This window comes from Psammomys obesus, unplaced genomic scaffold, assembly GCF_907164565.1.
Source record: "Psammomys obesus unplaced genomic scaffold, mPsaObe1.curated_primary_1811, whole genome shotgun sequence".
Classification (NCBI taxonomy): Eukaryota; Metazoa; Chordata; class Mammalia; order Rodentia; family Muridae; genus Psammomys; species Psammomys obesus.
This window is the reverse complement of record NW_026585626.1, coordinates 15,507,649-15,526,188: the sequence shown is the minus strand read 5'-3', so window position 1 is coordinate 15,526,188 and position 18,540 is coordinate 15,507,649. Positions and strand designations below refer to the sequence as shown.

The 18,540-nt window shown below is 42.5% G+C and overlaps 1 protein-coding gene across 1 annotated transcript in view; it reads right to left on the bottom strand.

Moving 5' to 3' along the window:
• The window catches only part of Micu1 (mitochondrial calcium uptake 1), a 176,674-nt gene that overhangs the window by 19,533 nt on the left and 138,601 nt on the right, over positions 1-18,540 (bottom strand). The window contains exon 10 of the mRNA XM_055614402.1: positions 14,429-14,537. Coding sequence (XP_055470377.1) covers positions 14,429-14,537 — 109 coding nt within the window. The remainder of the gene's footprint in view (positions 1-14,428; positions 14,538-18,540) is intronic.

Here is an 18,540-nt window from a genome sequence, read left to right as displayed (position 1 = left end):
GTTGTAAGGTTTATTGCATTGTCCAGTACCGTGTTTGGCTTCACTGAAAATCGTATCGCAGCTTGTCTAAAAATGGCAATACTTTTTTGTTTGTTTGTTTAAAGATGTGTTCTTGGGTGGTCTCAAACTGCGGGGCCCATGAGCTGCCTACCTTAGCCTTCCAAGTCCTGTGACTACAGGAATGTTCCACCCTGCCTGGCCCCTAAGGAGCACCATTAGGCAATCAATGTGTTCAGATGAAACACTAGAGGACAGATACACTAGAGGACAGACATACTAGAAGACAGTCCCAATTTAGAAGGGGCAGCACGTGCACTACTAAGGAGAGAATACTGACGAGAATAACCCTCATGGAACATAATTAACGCTATGTTTAGGAGGAGGTATCTGAACTCTCAATGAGTGCTGAGGCAGTGTGGGATCGAGGGTGATGCAGGGCAGGGATGGAGACCTCAGTGTGACTGAAGTGTGGAAAACAGGAGGGGACAAAGGCCTGACTCAGAAGCTGGGACTTACGGTGCAGAGGGGGCAGACATACTAGGTGGGATTTCAATAGTAGCCACTCAAGTGGTCTTAGTCTGAGACCAACATAGTCCTCTAACCCCCAACACACACTGAGAAGAGATCTAGCCAGGCTAACCTCAAATTCCTGGATCCTCCCGCCTCAGCCTCCTCCTCCACCTTCTTTTTCCTCTTTTTCAAGACAGTTTCTCTGAGTTGTGTAGTCTTGACTGTCCTGGAATTAGCTCTGTAGACTAGACTGGCCTTGAACTGACAGAAACCCACTGGCTGAGTGCTGGGATTAAAGGTGTGGGCCTGGTTTGCCTCAGCCTTCTGAGTCCTGGCATTAGAGGTGTGAGCCACTATGCCTGGTTAGAAAGTTATTTCCGATTAGGTAATTCATTCATCTATTTTAGAATTCAAATAGCGGGGGAGTGGAGTCTCCCTCTCAGCTCTGTGCATCTCTTTAATGCTGAGAGGCAACCAGAAGCACCTCTCTTAGACATATGTGCATAAAAGATTTGCTCTTCCTCTTTCCCCCTTTCCATGAAAGGGCAACATAGCAAAAGGTGCTGTGATTGGCTCACTCAGCACCATGACTGAGAAATAATTCCATCCCAGAAGGCAAACAGCATCCTGTAATGGTTGTAGAGTGAGCATTCCACTGACAAGATGGCTGTGATTGCTGAATGAGTTCCTCCCTTATTCTATCTGCAGAAGGCTCCTTCTTTATAAAAGTGTATCCCTGAAAGACTGTGATTCCTGTTTCAGTGAGGTCCAGCTCCAACAGCTGAACAGACACATTATAACTCACTGTGTGCAAATGCCCTTAACTTCATAGACTGCTCATGGTAGTAAACCTTGAAGTCTCCAGGAAGCAGTGATAGAGCCTAATCTCCATAAATGTGTGTGTGTGTGTGTGTGCGCGCGCGCGCGTGCAGGAGTGCACATGCCTTCAAAGGCCCAAGGCATCAGATCCCTTTGGAGCTGGAGTTACAGGTAATGGTGAGCCTCTGTATATGGACTCTGGGATTCAAACCCAGGTCCCGGCAAGATCTCTAAGTACTCTTAGTCACTGAGCCATCGCTCCAGCCCCTAAAACATTTGAAAAAAATAATTCATTTATTTTTATTTTATGTACATTGGTGTTTTGCCTGCATGTATGTCTGTGTGGGTGTCAGATCCCCTGGAGCAGGAGTTATAAACAGTTGTGAGTTGCCATGTGGGCGCTAGAGATTAAACCTGGGTCCTCTGAAAGAGCAGTCAATGCTCTTAACCACTAAGCCATCTCTCCAGCCCCCTAAAACATTAAAAAAAAAAAACATTTAGCTATTGTGTGTATGTGTGTGCACGCCTTAGTGTATTACAGAGGTTGAAGGACAACCTGTAGGAATTGATTCTCTCTTTCTCCCATGTGGGTCCTGGGGATTGAACTCATGTCATCAGGCTTAGCAGCATATTCCCTTTATCTGCTGTGTCTTCTTGTTGACTCACGCTTCTTGTCCCTCTTCTTTTCAGGTCTGTTCCTCAGTGGACTCTGATGTCAGCTGACTTAGCCCTCACCTCTTTGAATGCTGGCCGTCTGCATTCCTGTTCCATCCCTATGGCATCTCTCCTATAGCATCTTACAAAACCATCATACATGCACAGTCATGTAGTTAAGGCCGAATCATGCTCCAGAATGCTAAGAGACTTTTAATTTGGGACAATAAGCCAGGTCTTTGCATGGGAAATGCCTCCTAAAACAAACATTTGTTTTGGATTTTGAGCTTCCCTGCTTACACTGTGAATACTTTTACTTTAAAAATTGATGACTTTGTCATAGACAGTGGAATCCTGGCCAACATTCCCCGCCACATAATAATGTACTTTTATAGGATACAATGATGAATTGAGTGCAGGGGACTGCCTTCCACACACTGCCAGAATTCATCAACAGAAGCTCTTATAAGTTCATAATCACTTCCCCATGCATGTCTGTGACATTCCTACCTCCATGATCCATCTAGGTCATCTGGGAGATCCTTGCTTTGAATTCGATTCTCTTTCTGTTGTCATATGAAAGTGGTGAACTTCTTTTCTTTTAATTTAAAATATTGTATTATTATACATGTATGGGTGTTTTGCCTGCATGTGTGTGCACCATCTGCATGCCTGGTGCCTAAGAGACCAGAAGGTGTCAGTTTCCTTCAAACTGGAGTTACAGATGGTTGTGAATTACCACATGGGTGCTGGGAATCCAGGTCCTCTGGAAGACTCTGTGACAGTCCATACATCTGTCCTATTGCACTGGCAAATCTGAAGGGAAAACCCAATGAGATGTTTGGGGAAGTGGACTGTAGAGGCCACAGCACATCAAAGAGGGCTGGAGGGTTGAGGTGAAGAGTAGGTCTGGCAGAACTGTCACACATCTGCCCTCCAGCTCTGATGGGCTTCCACTTCTTCCAGCACTACCAGTAGGAGTTCACAGTTTTTTCCTCGCAAATGGTATTTTAGAAATTTCCTATGGAAGAGGAACTCTAGCCTGGAGTTTCTTTCTTTTCTTTTTTCTTTCTTTTTTTCTTTTTTAAGACAGGGTTTCCTCTGTGTAGTCTTGGCTGTTCTGGAACTCTTTCTGCAGACCAGGCTGGCCTCAGAGATTCACCCATCTCTGCCTCTGAGTGCTGGGACTAAAGTTGTATGTCACCACCGCCCATCCTGGAGTCTCTTTTCTAATATCCCCAGTCCTTGTGACTTACATGTACTAATGAGCATGCTGGTGTGGAGGTCTGAACCCCAGTTTCTGCTATTTTGTACCATATTAGCTGTGATTCAGGCAAGTCATCCTCCTTCATAGCGAATGATTTTATTGTAGGTTAAGAGCTATAAAGTAAGAGTTTAAACAAAACGGTTTCTAAGCTCCCTTCCAGTCCTAAAACTTTATGACTGCCATGTTGCTTTCTTTCCCTTTTTAATAATGTAATAGCTTCAGTCAGTTACAATGTCCATATCCCAGAAAGCCTTGAAAGAAGAAACTAGGAGCTGGAGAGATGGCTCAGCAGTTTTAATGTGTACTGTTCTTCCAGAGGACCCAAGTTCAATTCTAAGGGATCCAGTGCCCTCTTTTTTTTTATTTAGCATTTTAAATTAACTTTTATTAGTTACACTTTATTCACTTTATATTCCCCCATAAACCCCTCCCTCCTCCCCTCCTAACCCCACCTTCCCTTTCCCTTTTCACACATGCCCATCCCCAAGTCCACTGATAGGGGAGGTCCCCCTCTCCTTCCTTTTAATCTTAGTCTAGGCCTGGTAAGGCTGCTCCCCCCTTAGGGGGAGGTGATCAAAGAGCAGGCCAATCAGTTTATGTCAGAGGCGGTCCCTCTTCCCATTACTATGGAACCTACTTGGACACTGAACTGCCATGGGCTACATCTGTGCAGGGGTTCTAGGTTATCTCCATGTATGGTACTTGGTTGGAGTATGAGTCTCTGGAAAGACCCCTGTGTTCAAATTTTCTGGTTCTGTTGCTCTCCTTGTAGAGTTCCTCTCCTCTGCAGATCTTACTATTTCTCACTTCCTTCATAAGATTCCATGCATTCTGCCCAACAGTTGGCCATAAGTCTCAGGGCAGAGCCTTTCAGAGGCCCTCTGTGGCAGGTTCCTAACTTGTTTCTTGTTTTCTTCATTTTCTGATGTCCATCCTCTTTGCTTTTCTGGATGGGGATTGAGCATTTTAGTCAGAATCCTCCCTCTTGATTAGTTTTTTTAGATGTACAGATTTTAGTAGACCTCTGTGGGCACCTATTCACAGGCACATACCTTATGTCTTCCCGCCCCATAATTTAAAGAAAAAGAATGAAACTAAATGGGGCTAGGGGGAGGAATTTCTGCAATCGTTGGTTGGTGTGGCACCCAGAACACTGAGGTGGTTCCAACATTCCCATCTTGTAAGTGTAGGCAGGCCTTTGAATATGACATAGCATTCCTGTAACTTTACATGGTAATGGTGATGACAGTAACTATTTAGAAACAGTCACTCTCATGAGCTGACCACTTTCTTTAAGAATCTACCAAAGCAACTTCATAGGACGGGAATGGCCTTGCTATGTGTGGGTGCACGGCAAGACTTGCTATGGCCCATGAAGAATCAACAGCCAGCAGGAAAAAAAAGGATTCAGTCCCACAATGGAAATGAACTGAATTTGGCAACAACTGAAAACCTTGATTACAAGCTCTGTTAAGATCTGAGCAGAGGGGCTGGGGAGGTGGCTCGGTGGTTGAGAGTACTGGCTATTCTTCCAGAGGATCCAGTTTTAGGACCCAGGTTCGAATCCCAGAAACCCACAAAGCAGAACACAGATCACAACCATCTGTAACTAGTTCTAGGGAATTCACAGCCTCTTCTGACCTCTACATGCACCAGGCATGCATGTGGTGAGCAGACATTCATGCAGGACATACATGGAAGCAAAATACTCAAATAATGTTAAATAAAATTAAATCTAAGAAACAAAGCAAAACTACACAAAAGATCTGAGCAGAAGCCCCAGAAGGCTGTGCCCAGCATCTCGACTGCCTCAACCACTAGCTACTAATCCTGTTGCCTCTCCTTAATTACTCAGAAGTAGGAAGCAAGCAGAGCTGGCCCGTGGGTACAGTATTTATGACTGGGAATGTCCCATGCTCCTCAAATCACACTTTATATATGGCTGCCCTCAATTTTTAGGTGTGCTTTATTCCTTTATGCAATCATAGAACCAAGCTGCTGAAATGAGATTAGTAGAGGCACTAGCCGAGGTCTAATTAAGTTTTAAATTTTCTAACAAGAAAATAAAAGCTGCCACTTTTTCTTTTGGGAATCCAACAGCTTTCCTTTGACTTTAAATGTACCCAATAATTATAAGTTAGTCTGTTTTCACATGGATTCACACACAGCTCTGGGCTATAACACGATGGTTAGTCTTCACTGTCATCCCCACTGGATTTACAATCAGCTAAAACACACAGCTCTGTGTCTGTGAGAAGGTTTAACTGAGGACAAGACCCGTTCTGAACATGAGTGCCGTCATTCAACAGGCTGGGCCAGAATAAGCCATTAGAAGGAGGAAGTGATTGAGCATCGTGCTCATCTCTTCCTGCTTCTTGATGGTGGACACCATGTGACCCCCTCCCACAGCCATAGGTGGAGACCCATTGTGATGCACTGTGTCCTCAAACTTTGAGCTGAAAATAAACAACCTGTGATCCCTTCTTTCCTTAAGTTGCTATTGTCTGATATTTTGTTACAGCAAAGAGAAAGTAACTAGTATGGCCACATCACAGCCATGACTGCTCTCTTGCCTACTGCAGGCTTGATTGGAGCAGCTGCTTTACCTGCTGTCACACAATGCCCCACCATGATGAGCTGCACCTTTGAACTGTAAATTGAAATAATCTTTCCTTCAGCTGCTCTTGTCAGACTGCTGTCATAGCAGGACATGCTCTGGAACATTCTACTGTCTCTCTAGGGCCTGCCCACATCCAGAATAAATTCTTGCATCTGTTACATCTATTGTAACTGAACATCTAGTATGTGCAAGGACTTGACTAGGCCTTGGCCAGGTCATAAAGAAGTGTGAAATGTTTACATAATGATGAAACTGAGAAAAAGCTTCTGTCCTTAATAATTACAATTTTAGAACATCTAAGCTAATAAGAATGTAAAAAAATTAACTATGGCAGCCTAGAGAGATGGCTCAAAAGTTAAGAGCACTGGCTGCTCTTCCAGAGGTCCTGAGTTCAGTTCCCAGCAAACACATGGTGGCTCACAACCATCTATAAAGAGATCTGGTGCCCTCTTCTGGCATGCAGGTGTATATGCAGATAGAACACTGTATACATGATAAATGAATACATCTAAAACAACAACAACAACAACAAAACAGTTGCTGCTCTTCTAGATCACCAGGGTCTGCCTCCCAGCACCCACAGCTCACAGTCATCTGTAACACCTCCTTCTCGCCTCTCTGGGTACTGCATGCACATGGTGCACAGACACACACAAGCAAAACACCCATAAAAACAAAACAAACACAAATTTTAAAAAGTAACTATAAAGTAATTATTTCCTCAAACAAAAAACCAGGCTACATCTGATTCTAAGGTGGTCTTTTAAGATTTTTAAAAGTTATTTTCATTTTTGTGGTGTTGAGGACCAAATTCTGGGTTTCTCGTATGTTGGTGGTGGTTTACCAGTGGCATTTCTTTTAAAAAACTGAGACATATCTCCTGTCTCCAGTGGCATTTCTTTAAGGACTAGTATCTTTATGGAGCTGCCACAGTAGGGTGGGTTCTTTCTGGTCACTGGCCCCTTGATAAATGTGAGGACGAGCACAGGGACAGGTGAAGATATAACTGAGTCTAGCATGCCCATGAAGCATCATCTCTTGCCATTTACTAAGAGCCCTGGAACAAAGCTCTGTAACATCACCATTCCAAGACCAAAAGCCTAAGGTTTTAAGAACTTAGATGACTTGTTCAACATTACTAGAAGGTCAATGATGATGGGAACTAAACCCAGGGACTAGTGAAATGCTAACTACTGAGCTAAGTCCCTATTTCCACTAATGAGGAGCAAACACTCAGTGTCAGGTTTGAGCAGCAAGCAGAGTTTATGCTTAGCATGATTAACTGCATACATTTATCTTTCAGCATGTTAGATGTCAGAGCAGCACCCACAAATGCAATGAGGTGCCGTGCCAGTGAGTGGTGGTGCAGACAAACACTTAGATCCCAGGGAATGAGGGAATCTGTGTGTGGGCTGGGATGTGGCTCAGTTGATAGAGTGCTTACCTAGCACACAGGGAACCATGAGTTCTATCCCCCGAACTGCATAAAACTAGGTGTGGTGGCACACACACGTAACCCCAGCGGTTGGCCAGTCCAGGAAAGATCAGAAATTCAAGCTCATTCTTCTTGGCTACAAAACATGTTTGAGGTCAGCCTGTGCTACGTGAGACTCTGAATTAAACCCACTTCTGTGGCCTGTGTTAGATGTTGACAGTATTAGCTTAGCATGTATGTGCTTTTGGTTGTAATCTGCCAGCTCTCCCAGGGACTACCAACTTTTTCTGGGACACAACTGTAGGCTTTATGCTTTGGTTGTGATGAGGAATAATAGATGTGTCGATTAAGGTATTCCTCCATGAGAGATGAAGCTAGGTTAGACTACTCTATGACTCTACCAATGTGAGGTGAGCACTAAAGATGGTAGAGAGTAGGGGATCTGCTCCTGAACAGGGGACCTAGAGGGGGAAAGCCAAACTCCAGGCTTGGGAGAAGGACACCACTTCCCAAAAGCCACAGCAGAAGGGCTTAATTCTTACCCTAAAGGTGGCTGACTTATTTGGAAGGCTCAGGCACAAGAACTGTCATGAATGTGAGACTGGTCTGGATTGGAGAAAAAGACCTAGTTTTACCCTTGCCCCACTATGTTTGCCCAGCCAAGGCAACTAGGGAGAAATAGCCGAGAGCTTGTTTTCTGGAGGCTGCTGCGAAGCACGGCTCCCAACAGTGTACCTGCACTGTGCTCTGGGCTATAAATTAGCAAAGGTTGTAGACCCTAACTGCATCTTGACATATACTGAGAGGCAAGATGATGGGAGGAAAATACGTAGACTTGGGGATTAAGGCGATGTGAATTTAAGTCTCTATCAATGCTTAGCTGGGCAGCCAAGAGCAAGAAGCTTCCTTTTTTATTCCCATGAACCACCAAATGGGGATAATACAGTCTAGGTTTTAAGGATTAGCTAGAGTATGTACACAAAGCACTTAGCACTACAGCTGTCATGGAAGCTGCTGTGAAACGACAGCTGCTCTCAGAGCTCCTGATATGTGAAAGGGCAACACTACAGCATGCTTGGTCCAGCATGGCTGTCTAACATGTCTGCTCAGAATGTGAGGGCTGGTTGTGAATTAGAAACTGTTTACTCCACTGGTAATTTCTGACTCCCCAACAACTTAATACGGATCTAAATGGAAAAAAATTGAGGTTTTAATATTAGATTCAGAAGCTTGGTGTGATGGTGCACACCTGTAGTACCAGTACTCTCGGAGGCTGAGGCCAGGGGTCTTTGTGAGTTCAAGGCTAGCCTGGTCCATAGAGTGAGTCCAGGACAGCCAAGGCTACACAGAGAAACCATATCTCAATAACATCAACCAACTAGCCAACTAACCAACCAACCAACCAAAAAAAAACCAAACAAATTAGATTCAGAGCATTTGAAGCCACAGGGGTTCTTAGAGGTTATTTTGTGGTCAAAGTCACTTCAGAGACAAAAGAAACTGCAACCATTTGATATAAGAATGGTATTTCAAAGGTCACCTTAGGGCTGCGAAGAGCATCTTGCCATAGTTACATCATGGTCTTGATATTTATTCTCTTGTTCTACACAGTGATGGAGAAAGGCTTGGAGCAGTGGTAGTTTACACCTTTAATCCCAGCACTCAGGAGGCAGAGGCAGGTGGAGCTCTAGAGTTCAAGAACAGCCTGGTCTACAGAGCAAGTTCTAGCCCAGCCAAGGCTACACAATGAAACCCTGCCCCAAAATAGATGAAAAATAAATGAAGGATAACTTTTAAATTAGAACATTCAATCTAAGGAGATATGTGCTAGAGTGTGAGTAACAAAGGCAGCAGACATTATTTGTGATTATTTTCATGTATTGTGGTTTAGAGTACATGGTGGGGGACACACTGGACCCACATGATTATCACATCTAATATCCTAAGGTGCTTTCCAGTAGTGCTCCTGTACCTGGAAACCTTTTATTCTCCTGGAAGAAACAGACATGCTTTGAGATTTAGAGGCCATAGCTCATTCTTAAGCTCCAGCTCAAATTCAACTATTTCATCACTGGAAGGCAAGGGGGAAGGAGTGATGTTCAATTTCCCATTACCTTCCTCAGCAGATTACTTACATAATTCAGACAGCCAGTCAGAGGCAATGCATTTAACTTTATGTGTATGAATGAACAATAGAGTTGGCTGTACCCAGATGCTAAATGAGAGAGGACCTACAGAGGAAATCCAGTCTTTCCTGGAGACCTCGTGTTCAGAAAGCCAGAGTTCACCAGGTACACCCTGTTCTTATCTGAGTTGTTACCACATGGCCTACACAAATAATAATAATTACAACAACAACAATAACCTCAATGGAACTTCCAGCATTACGACTAGATCATGTTCTCTGATGATGCATCCATCCATCTGTACCTGCTGCCTGTCTAGACCTCTGGAAGTGTTCAGGGGAACTTTAATCTGTGAGGTAGAGGGTATTCTGGAGCCAATCAAGTGTGGGAACTGAACCCTCCTTTGGGGATTGGTAACAAACATTAGCATATTAAAAGCCAGCAGGCAGTGCTTAGGGAGAAGTTCTGTGCAATGCTGGCATTTCCCAAACTTCTTTATAATGGAGCACTTTTCTGTGCAAACCTAGGGAGGATTCATTACCACATCAATCCCAGCGCTGCTTGGGAAACTTCACTCAATTATGTTTCAGGGTTGGCTTGTGAACTCTAAACTAGGCCAGGAAGAAATGATGCCAGTGCGTTGGAAAGATGCCATTTTCTGAAGGTCTTGACCTTTCTAGAAAAAGAAGATGACAGCTGAGATGAAGAGCAAGTAGGAATGAGAAAAGGCTTGGCAGAGAGCTCACCTTCGACCCTGCCTTCCCCGACAGCACATCTTATAGCTCCACATCTTATGCTCATTAGCATTATCTTGCCCCAATTCCTGTGAGCTTCTTGAGGCTGGAACCTCCATGCCTAGCCCAGTGTCTGTGCTGCTGGCAGAATAAGTAAATGAGCAGCATCAAACTGTGTTCATGTTATCAACTTCAGACATGACCTTCAGTAACCACACAAGGTGACAGTGTTTTCTGTAGATATGTCCTATGACACCCTATGAGTTACGTACCTTTATCTTTACTTTCAACACATAGGAAAAGCCCAATGTTACCCAGCTAGTAAATGTCAGTACCCAACACAAACTCAGGCAGAATGATATCAGTGCCTGTGTTCTTGGGAGCTAGGGTCTCCTTCAGCCTAGGTTGTCTTCAAACTAATTATGTAGTCAAGGTTGACCTTGAAATTCTGATCCTACCTGTACTCCCAAATGCTGGGATGTCATTCATGGCCTATCATGTTGTTCTGGGGACCAAACTCAGGGCTTCATGCATCACATGCAAGACATCCCCAGCCTAGAGGTGTGTGTGTGCATTTTTTTTTTTTTTTTTTTGAAACAGGGTTTCTATGTGTAGCCCTGTCTGCCCTGGATTCACTTTGTAGACCAGGCTGGCCTCAAACTCACAGAGATCTGCCTCCCTGAGTGCTGGGATTAAAGGCATGTGCCACCACTGCCTGGCTAGAGGTATGTTCTTAAACCCCCATCATCTTTTTTTTTTTTTTTTTTTTTTTGTGGGGTTCATCTCAGTACTAAAATTTACACAGTTCTGTGGATAGAGTAGGAAAAGCCTGTAATTTATGTTGACTTCTTGCTCTAGAGATAGAGAATACAAAAGAAAGACAATAATTTAGCTGGGGTGGCAGATAGTCAGCATAGCAATGTGTAAACTCACACATAAACTCAGTGAGAGATGCTACAATGGACAATTTGATGGTGTGATGTGTGTGGGGCAAGCTGAGGATGGGTACAGTCTTCGAAGTTGAAATGGAGGACACTGAGATAACATCCTGGATTATCAGCTGGGCTCTATGACCTCATAAGACCAAGGAGGAAAAGATACATTTAGGGATTCAGTGGGGAAGGCCACATAGAGACAGGACAGAGATGGAAGCGATGCTTCCAGAGGCTGAGAAGCACCTATAGCCACCAGACCCTAGGAAGGATACTCCTGTAGAGCCCTTGGAGGGAGCATGGCCCTGTTGACAGCTTAATTTCACGACTTTAACACTCAACGGTGAGAGAACAAACCTCTGTTGCTTTAAATCAAGTTTGTGGCAATCCCCACCCTGACCAATTTCCCTGGGTAGCTCTGGCTGTCCTGGAACTCTCTCTGTAGACCAGGCTCAGAGAGCTGCCTGTCTCCACCTCCTGAGTGCTGGGGTTAAAAGAATGGACCACCACTGCCCATCTAGTGACATTTTTTTTTTTTTAAATAGCAGTCCTAGGAAATAAATGCAGGTGGTTCATTCTGGTACTTAGCATGAAGCTAAGGTCTTATCCCTTTGATATCATTCATAGATGCTCAAGGGATCCAGTGTACAACATATAAAGCAAACCAAGAAGTCAATGGCACAGCACCACAGGCCTGAAAACTAAGTGTATTCTCCATGTCGGCATGGCCCCTAGTCATCTTACTCAGGAAATGGCCCAAAGTCATTTGAAAGAAACTCCCCCGCCACCTTTTAATCACTAGGTTGCATTTCTCTTCGTTATCACTACCCCGAATCATTCTATTTTGTACACCCTATAATTAAAAATAGAGACAGTGATTCTTCTGTATAGTTTTCTTTAAGTGTTTCTGTTGGCTTTAGTTGAGGGGGAAAAACCTAGAGGCACTTATTAATTCTATTTTTGCAGCTTCTGACTTTAAATCTTATGCTTTTAGGTTTGCACATGCTATCTACTCCTGCCTTATGAGATGGCAACACATCCAAAGCTATTCTGGAATAAGGGCTTAGTAATACCTCCCCTTGACAGCCACATCATGTTTCCCCAAAAAGAGTCTATAAAGATGAGAGGAGGCATCATTGTAAGCAAACAAATGCTATCTTAAAAGCTCTATGGATAGATTAAAATAAAAGGCATCCAAATCAGAAATGGAAAAGTAAAATGAGTTCTGGCTGTAAGTAAGTGAACTCCTTTTGTTTTTCTAACTTTACTGACATACAGCTGACAAAGAATTGTATATTTAAGGGGTTCAACACCATGTTCTGATACATAATACAACATGAAGTATTACTACAATTAGGCTAGTTAGTGTTTATTCTTTTTTATACAGGGGCTTGCTATGTAGCTCAGGCTAGTCTTGAATTCATGATCCTCTGCCTCAGCGTACTACAGGTGTGGGCCACCATGCTCACCTTCCAAGTCAACATTTCTATCTCTTTACATAGTTGTGTGTGTGAGATCTAGCATCTCTCTTAGCAAATCCAAGCACAGGACACAGTATTTGCGACTACAGTCACCATAACCCTTTGACCTCTCATTCTATTTACCCCTCTCCTTGGCCCTATAGCAACCACCATTCTACTTTATTTCTATGAGTTTCATTAGTTTGTTTATATATATTATATATATATAATTATATATAATATATATAAAATTATATATAATATATATAAAATAAAAATATATATAATAAAATATATATAAATATATATATAAAATGTGAAGGAATCTACTGAAAAGTGCTGAATAAGCAAGACTGTTTCTAAAACTGCAGCTGGTACTTTGAGCAGCACCCAGCAGCTTATGTTCAGTCTAAATGTAAAGAGAGTTTATCATACTACGAACAGTGATAAAAGAACTTCCTGAGCCCAGATGAGTATCTGGATATTCAAAAGTAGATGAGAAGCACCTAACATGACAAATATGTGGGCAGACTTTATTTTCTTTCTCTCTTTCTTTTTTCTTTTCTTTTCTTTTTTTTGAGACAGGGTTTCTCTGTATAGCCTGGCTGTCTTAGAACTCTCTTTGTAGACCAGGCTGGCCTCGAAGTCACAGAGATACCCCTGCCTCTGCCTCCTGAGTGCTGGAATTAAAGGCATGCACCACCACATCCAGCTCCTTCTCAATTCTTAAAAAAAAAAAAAAAAAAAAAAAATATATATATATATATATATATATATATATATATATATATATAAACTGTTGAAAGCAAAGATACTAACCAGCTCACTCCATCAAAGACCATAACCACCAAGTGACTCTGGCTTAAAGGAGTGAGGTTCTGAAGCTCTACCTTGTTATATGTCTGCTTCCAGGCTAATCACAGTGACAGCCTGCCCTGTCTGCAGCATAGTCAAATGCATGTGCTGAGCTTGGCATCTCTGGGTGAAGTACAAGACTCATTTAAGGCCAATACAAGAGAACAAACCACCAGCTGGTGGCACACACACCTTCAGTCGTAGCACTTGTGATGCAGAGGCAAGCAGATCTCTGTTCAAGGCCAGCCTGGTCTACAGAGTGAGTTCATGATAGTCAGGGGCTACACAGAGAAATCACAACTTGAAACAAAACAAACAAACAAAAACAAACCAAAGGACTGTTGGTATAATGTTCTTGTGGAATGTATACAATTTACGCTTGTTCATTCAAATGCTGACTTCTCTACCCCACTATCTAGTTTCAATCCGGACACTGCATTGTGATGTTTATTCTAAGCATCACCTGTCTCAAGTTTGTGTAAACATGCCACCATTTGTTCTCTGTATTGTCAATACAACAACCAGCCAATGCTGAACAATGGAGAGAATAGGGTGGGACGTCCTGGTCCTGAGGGGAGGAGAAAGAAGTGAGTGGGAGGAGTCGGAGAGGAGAGATAGGGAGAGGATAGGACTTGGAACCATCAAGAGTGATGACCTGGACCAAAGATATGACTAAAAGCAAGTATAATGTGGCAAATCTGACTGCAAGAAAACAATGCGGGCTTGGAGGTTTAGGAGAGGGAGTAACTATTGCCCAGCATTGTGTGTTAATTTAATAAATCCTAGTCTTTGTGAGGTGATTTGGGTATATATAAATCCTAGTCTTTGTGTGGTGATTTGGGTATTCAGCTGGTTTAGGAATAACCACTGTTTAACTAAAAGATAAATCAATATTAAACATTATTAATCAACAACAAAGGACAATGCCAAGTACATCTGATTTTTAGGGTGAAGCATTCACCTAGGAGATACAGATTAATGTTTATAGCTTTTAAGGAAACTTTCAGGTTCATTACCTTTATCGAGAGATGCTCCAGCCATGTGGTAAAAGCTCAATGCAGTGTCCACATCATTAATGTTCTTCAGGAAAGTGAAGAAGTTCTCTACCTCCTGGAAAGTCAGGCCCTGAAAGAGGAGCAACAGCAAGATGAAGGAGAGCCTGTAGCAAATAGAGCAAAGCCAGCGTGGAAACCCAGCAGATCTTACAGATGCTGAACCAACTGGTCAAGGGACGGCAACTGCGAACAGCACAGGACAAAACTCTAGAGCAGTGGTCCTCAACCTTCTTAATGCTGTGACCCTTTGATACAGTTCATGTTGTGGTGACCCGCAGCCTTAAGATTATTTTCATTGCTAACTCATCACTGTAACTTTGCTACTTTTATGAATTGTAATGTAAATATCTGCTCCTTGATGGTCTTAGGTGACCCCTGTGAAAAGGTGGTTCCATCCCATCAGGCCGAGAACCCCTGATCCCATAGACTGAGAACCCCTGCTCTAGAGTATTCCCTAAGGACAGTGAACTGGCTAACTGTAGAATCTGACATAAAGCTGCTTGCAATGATGGCCAGGCACCCTTGATGAAAATGTTTAACCGTGTTTTCCAAGTAGCCACAATGTCTATTACACTTCCTAAGTGGGTTGTGGCCACTTTACCTGTAAGACATCTTAAGAAGTAAAATCTGAGTCAGAATTTCCATGTAACAGTCTGCTCACAGAATCACCAAAGGCAGGGACAGATGAGGAATGGGTTCAATACTTATTGAAAGCCCAGCACTGACAGGGAAAGCTGTTCATGATCTCCATTTAAAAGCTCCAGAAGATGCTGGGTGGTGGTGGTGCATGACTTTAGTCCCAGCAGAGGCAGGTGGATCTCTGTGAGTTCAAGGCCAGTCTGGTCTACAGAAGGAGTTCCAGGAAAGCCAGAGGTAAAACAGCGAAACCCTGTCTCCAAATGATGCACCATGGAAACCTAATGACATGCTCTGAATGAAGAAATTCTTTCCAGAAGCTGGTCAAAACTGTGCTCATCTTAACTCCACTCTCTATGACAACTCAAGCAAAGCAGCTATCTGCATCAGGGCCACCTGGAGCTCCCCACTTCTCACACATCAGTGTGACCACAATCAAAGCAGAAGTGGAACACAGGGAATGTCCTGTGTGTTGTAAAAGCAGCCACAGAACCCAGGAGCACAGTAAGGAGGACAGAGAGCACCTGCAGCTCTTTCTGGGCACTCTCCACAGTGGGCCAACTGGGTCCTTCCTTCCTTCCTTCCTTCCTTCCTTCCTTCCTTCCTTCCTTCCTTCCTTCCTTCCTTCCTCCCTCCCTCCCTCCCTCCTTTCTTTTTTCTTTCATCCTTCCTTCCTTTCCTTCTTCCTTCCTTTCTTTTTCTTAAAGGTGTGCTCCAATGAGTCCAGTGAACTGAATCTTATTGAATCAAACAGAGAGCTAGATCTCTGGGTGTATGATTATGTCACATGACTTTCTGTAATTTTTCTTTTGGAGAATCAAGGAATTTAAAAACTATTTTACTACACAGTATGATGACTCTAAGGGTGCATAAAATACAAACATCCAAAATTAAGAAGCTGTTATTAGCCATGCTGGGGTACATGTCTGTAATCCCAGAACTAGGAAGGCAGAGGCAGGAAAATCTGTGAGTTCGAAGCTAGCTTGGTCTACAAAGTGAGACCAGGATAGCCAAAGCTACACAAAGAAACCCTGTTTCAAAAAACTGTATGCCATTTTCTAGTCATGAGTTTCTACCACCCATATTTCCAGTAAAAATCACTACATGGATTCTTAGGGGATTCCTTTTTATTAAAACAGAAACAAAACAAACAAACAAACAAACAACAACAAAAACAGTGCCAGTGCCTTAAACAGAAACAGTTTCCGTTAGAGTATTAAGTAGTATTAAGTAGCAGAATTAAATAGTATGCATTTTGCTATATATGGCTTCTCCTTAAGGTTTGTTCCATGATATTTATCTATAGTTTATTCTTATTGTATAAAGTATTATATCATTTAACTATATCACATTTGTTATTCTTCTTAAAAGACTCCCTATGTAATTTATTAGAGTGAGTATGTGTTTGAGGGCGTGTATGGAGGCCAGAGGACAACCTATGGAATCAGTTTTCTTCTACCTTTGTATGGATTCCTGGGATCAAACTCAGGTCACCAGGCAATAAGTGCTTTTACTCGCTGAGCCATCTCTCTGGCCCTCACAAACTCTTACCTGTTACAAAAAGGGGTGACCTCCAGCTTTGGAGCACTATGAACAAAAGTGTACTTGTATTCAGTTGTTCAGTCAAATGCTCACCTATCTTTATGCATCAAGTGGCATAATTTTTGCAGACCCTAATTTCAGGACATTTTCTTGACCAGAGTTGGGGCTTACCCCTACTTAGTGTTCTGGGTGATGTAAGCATTTGCTTTGCATCCACCTTGTAGATGAGTGTATCATTAGATTAGAAGCACAGGTTCTATAGTATCACTGTATCTGCATTAGATAGACATTGACATCATCTTCCTTCTTCCACCAAAAGAACAGTGAGGATGAAAGAAATGCAAATGTCCATTGAGGGGTAAGCCAGTTAACAAAGAAACCATGTCTGCCTCACCCTCTTTCTCCAGGCCACAGTGGTGCATATCTGTAGTCCCTATACTCTGCAGGCTGAGGAAGGAGTTTTTTTTTGTTTTGTTTTGTTTTTTTTTTTTTTGAGTTTGATGTTTGCCTGAAATACATGGTGAGACCTTGTTTTGAAAACCAAAGCAACAACAACAAAGGGCTTGGGGGAAGGATTTTTTTGTTTAATCACATTTATATGAGATACTTGGGTTAGTTAAACTTATAGACAGAATGCAGGATGGCGACTGCCACAAGGAATTGGGAGTTTCTGTTTAATTGGTAAAGAGTTCCAATTTGGGAAGGTGAACAAAGTTCTGGAGATAGTGGCGATGGTTGCCCAAATGGGAATGCACTTAAAACGACTTTAATTACACAATTAAAAATGGTTAAAATGCCAACTTCTGTGTATATTGGGACACATAACAAAATGCATTAAAGCTTTATAGCTTTATAACAATTAAGAAATGGATTTCTCTGGGGGTGGGGGAAAGTGGACAGATTCCCACTCTTCTTCCTTTTCTTTTTTTTAAAATAATTTATTTAACTTTATTCATTTTGTGCATTTGTATGAAGGTGTCAGAATCTGTGGAACTGGAGTTACAGACAGTTATGAGCTGCCATGTCGGTGCTGGGAATTAAACCAGAGTCCTTTGGAAGAGTAGACAGTGCTCTTAACCACAGAACCGTCTCTCCAGCCCTCTTCTTCCTTTTCAAGAAAACTTTACAGGGCTGGAGAGATGGCTCAGAGGTTAAGAGCATGGTCAGCCTCACACTGGAAAAGGTTTTGAAGATTAAAGGCTGATTTTAAATTCCTAAAACAGAGAGGGCATTGTATAGAATATACTTTCTAGTTTGATTGAAAAGAAAAGCACTAATGTTTACTAACTACTTTTGTGTGTGTGAAACATCAGCTACTACAGAGCAAGACCAGACTTCTCATGCTGAGCTTACTGGAGGACAAAGAGAGGGAGGGAGGATAACCAGCATGAAGTGCCTATTCATTATGATTTGGACAAACAGTGGGGTACAAATCCACTGACACCATTAAATCTAATATATAGCACTCGGTCTTTATTATATAGATACAATAAAGAATATTTATTGAGTGCTTACTTGCTACTCAGCACTCTGCCAAGAACAGCAAGAAAAATAAAACTACATTGGACATAGGCCTTGATGTTATGGGCTTATAATTTACATAGGCCTCCTTAAAGAAAAAAATAATGAAACCAGCTACAAAATTCTTATTTCCCAGCAATGGCTTTACCCACGCATGCATGCAGGAATGCAGGCAGGCACAGATCAGTGAATTCCAGGTGAAGTGAGAGTCTTTGTTTCAAAAATAGGTGGAGAGTGATGGTCATGCATTCCTGTGCATGTACATGTAACATATACATACATATACACACTATACCATGAGGTTTGTGGATGTAAAGTAGAAGCTGAAGGGCTATGCTTATCATGAGCTGAGCTGTTCAGACAGGAAGACTAAA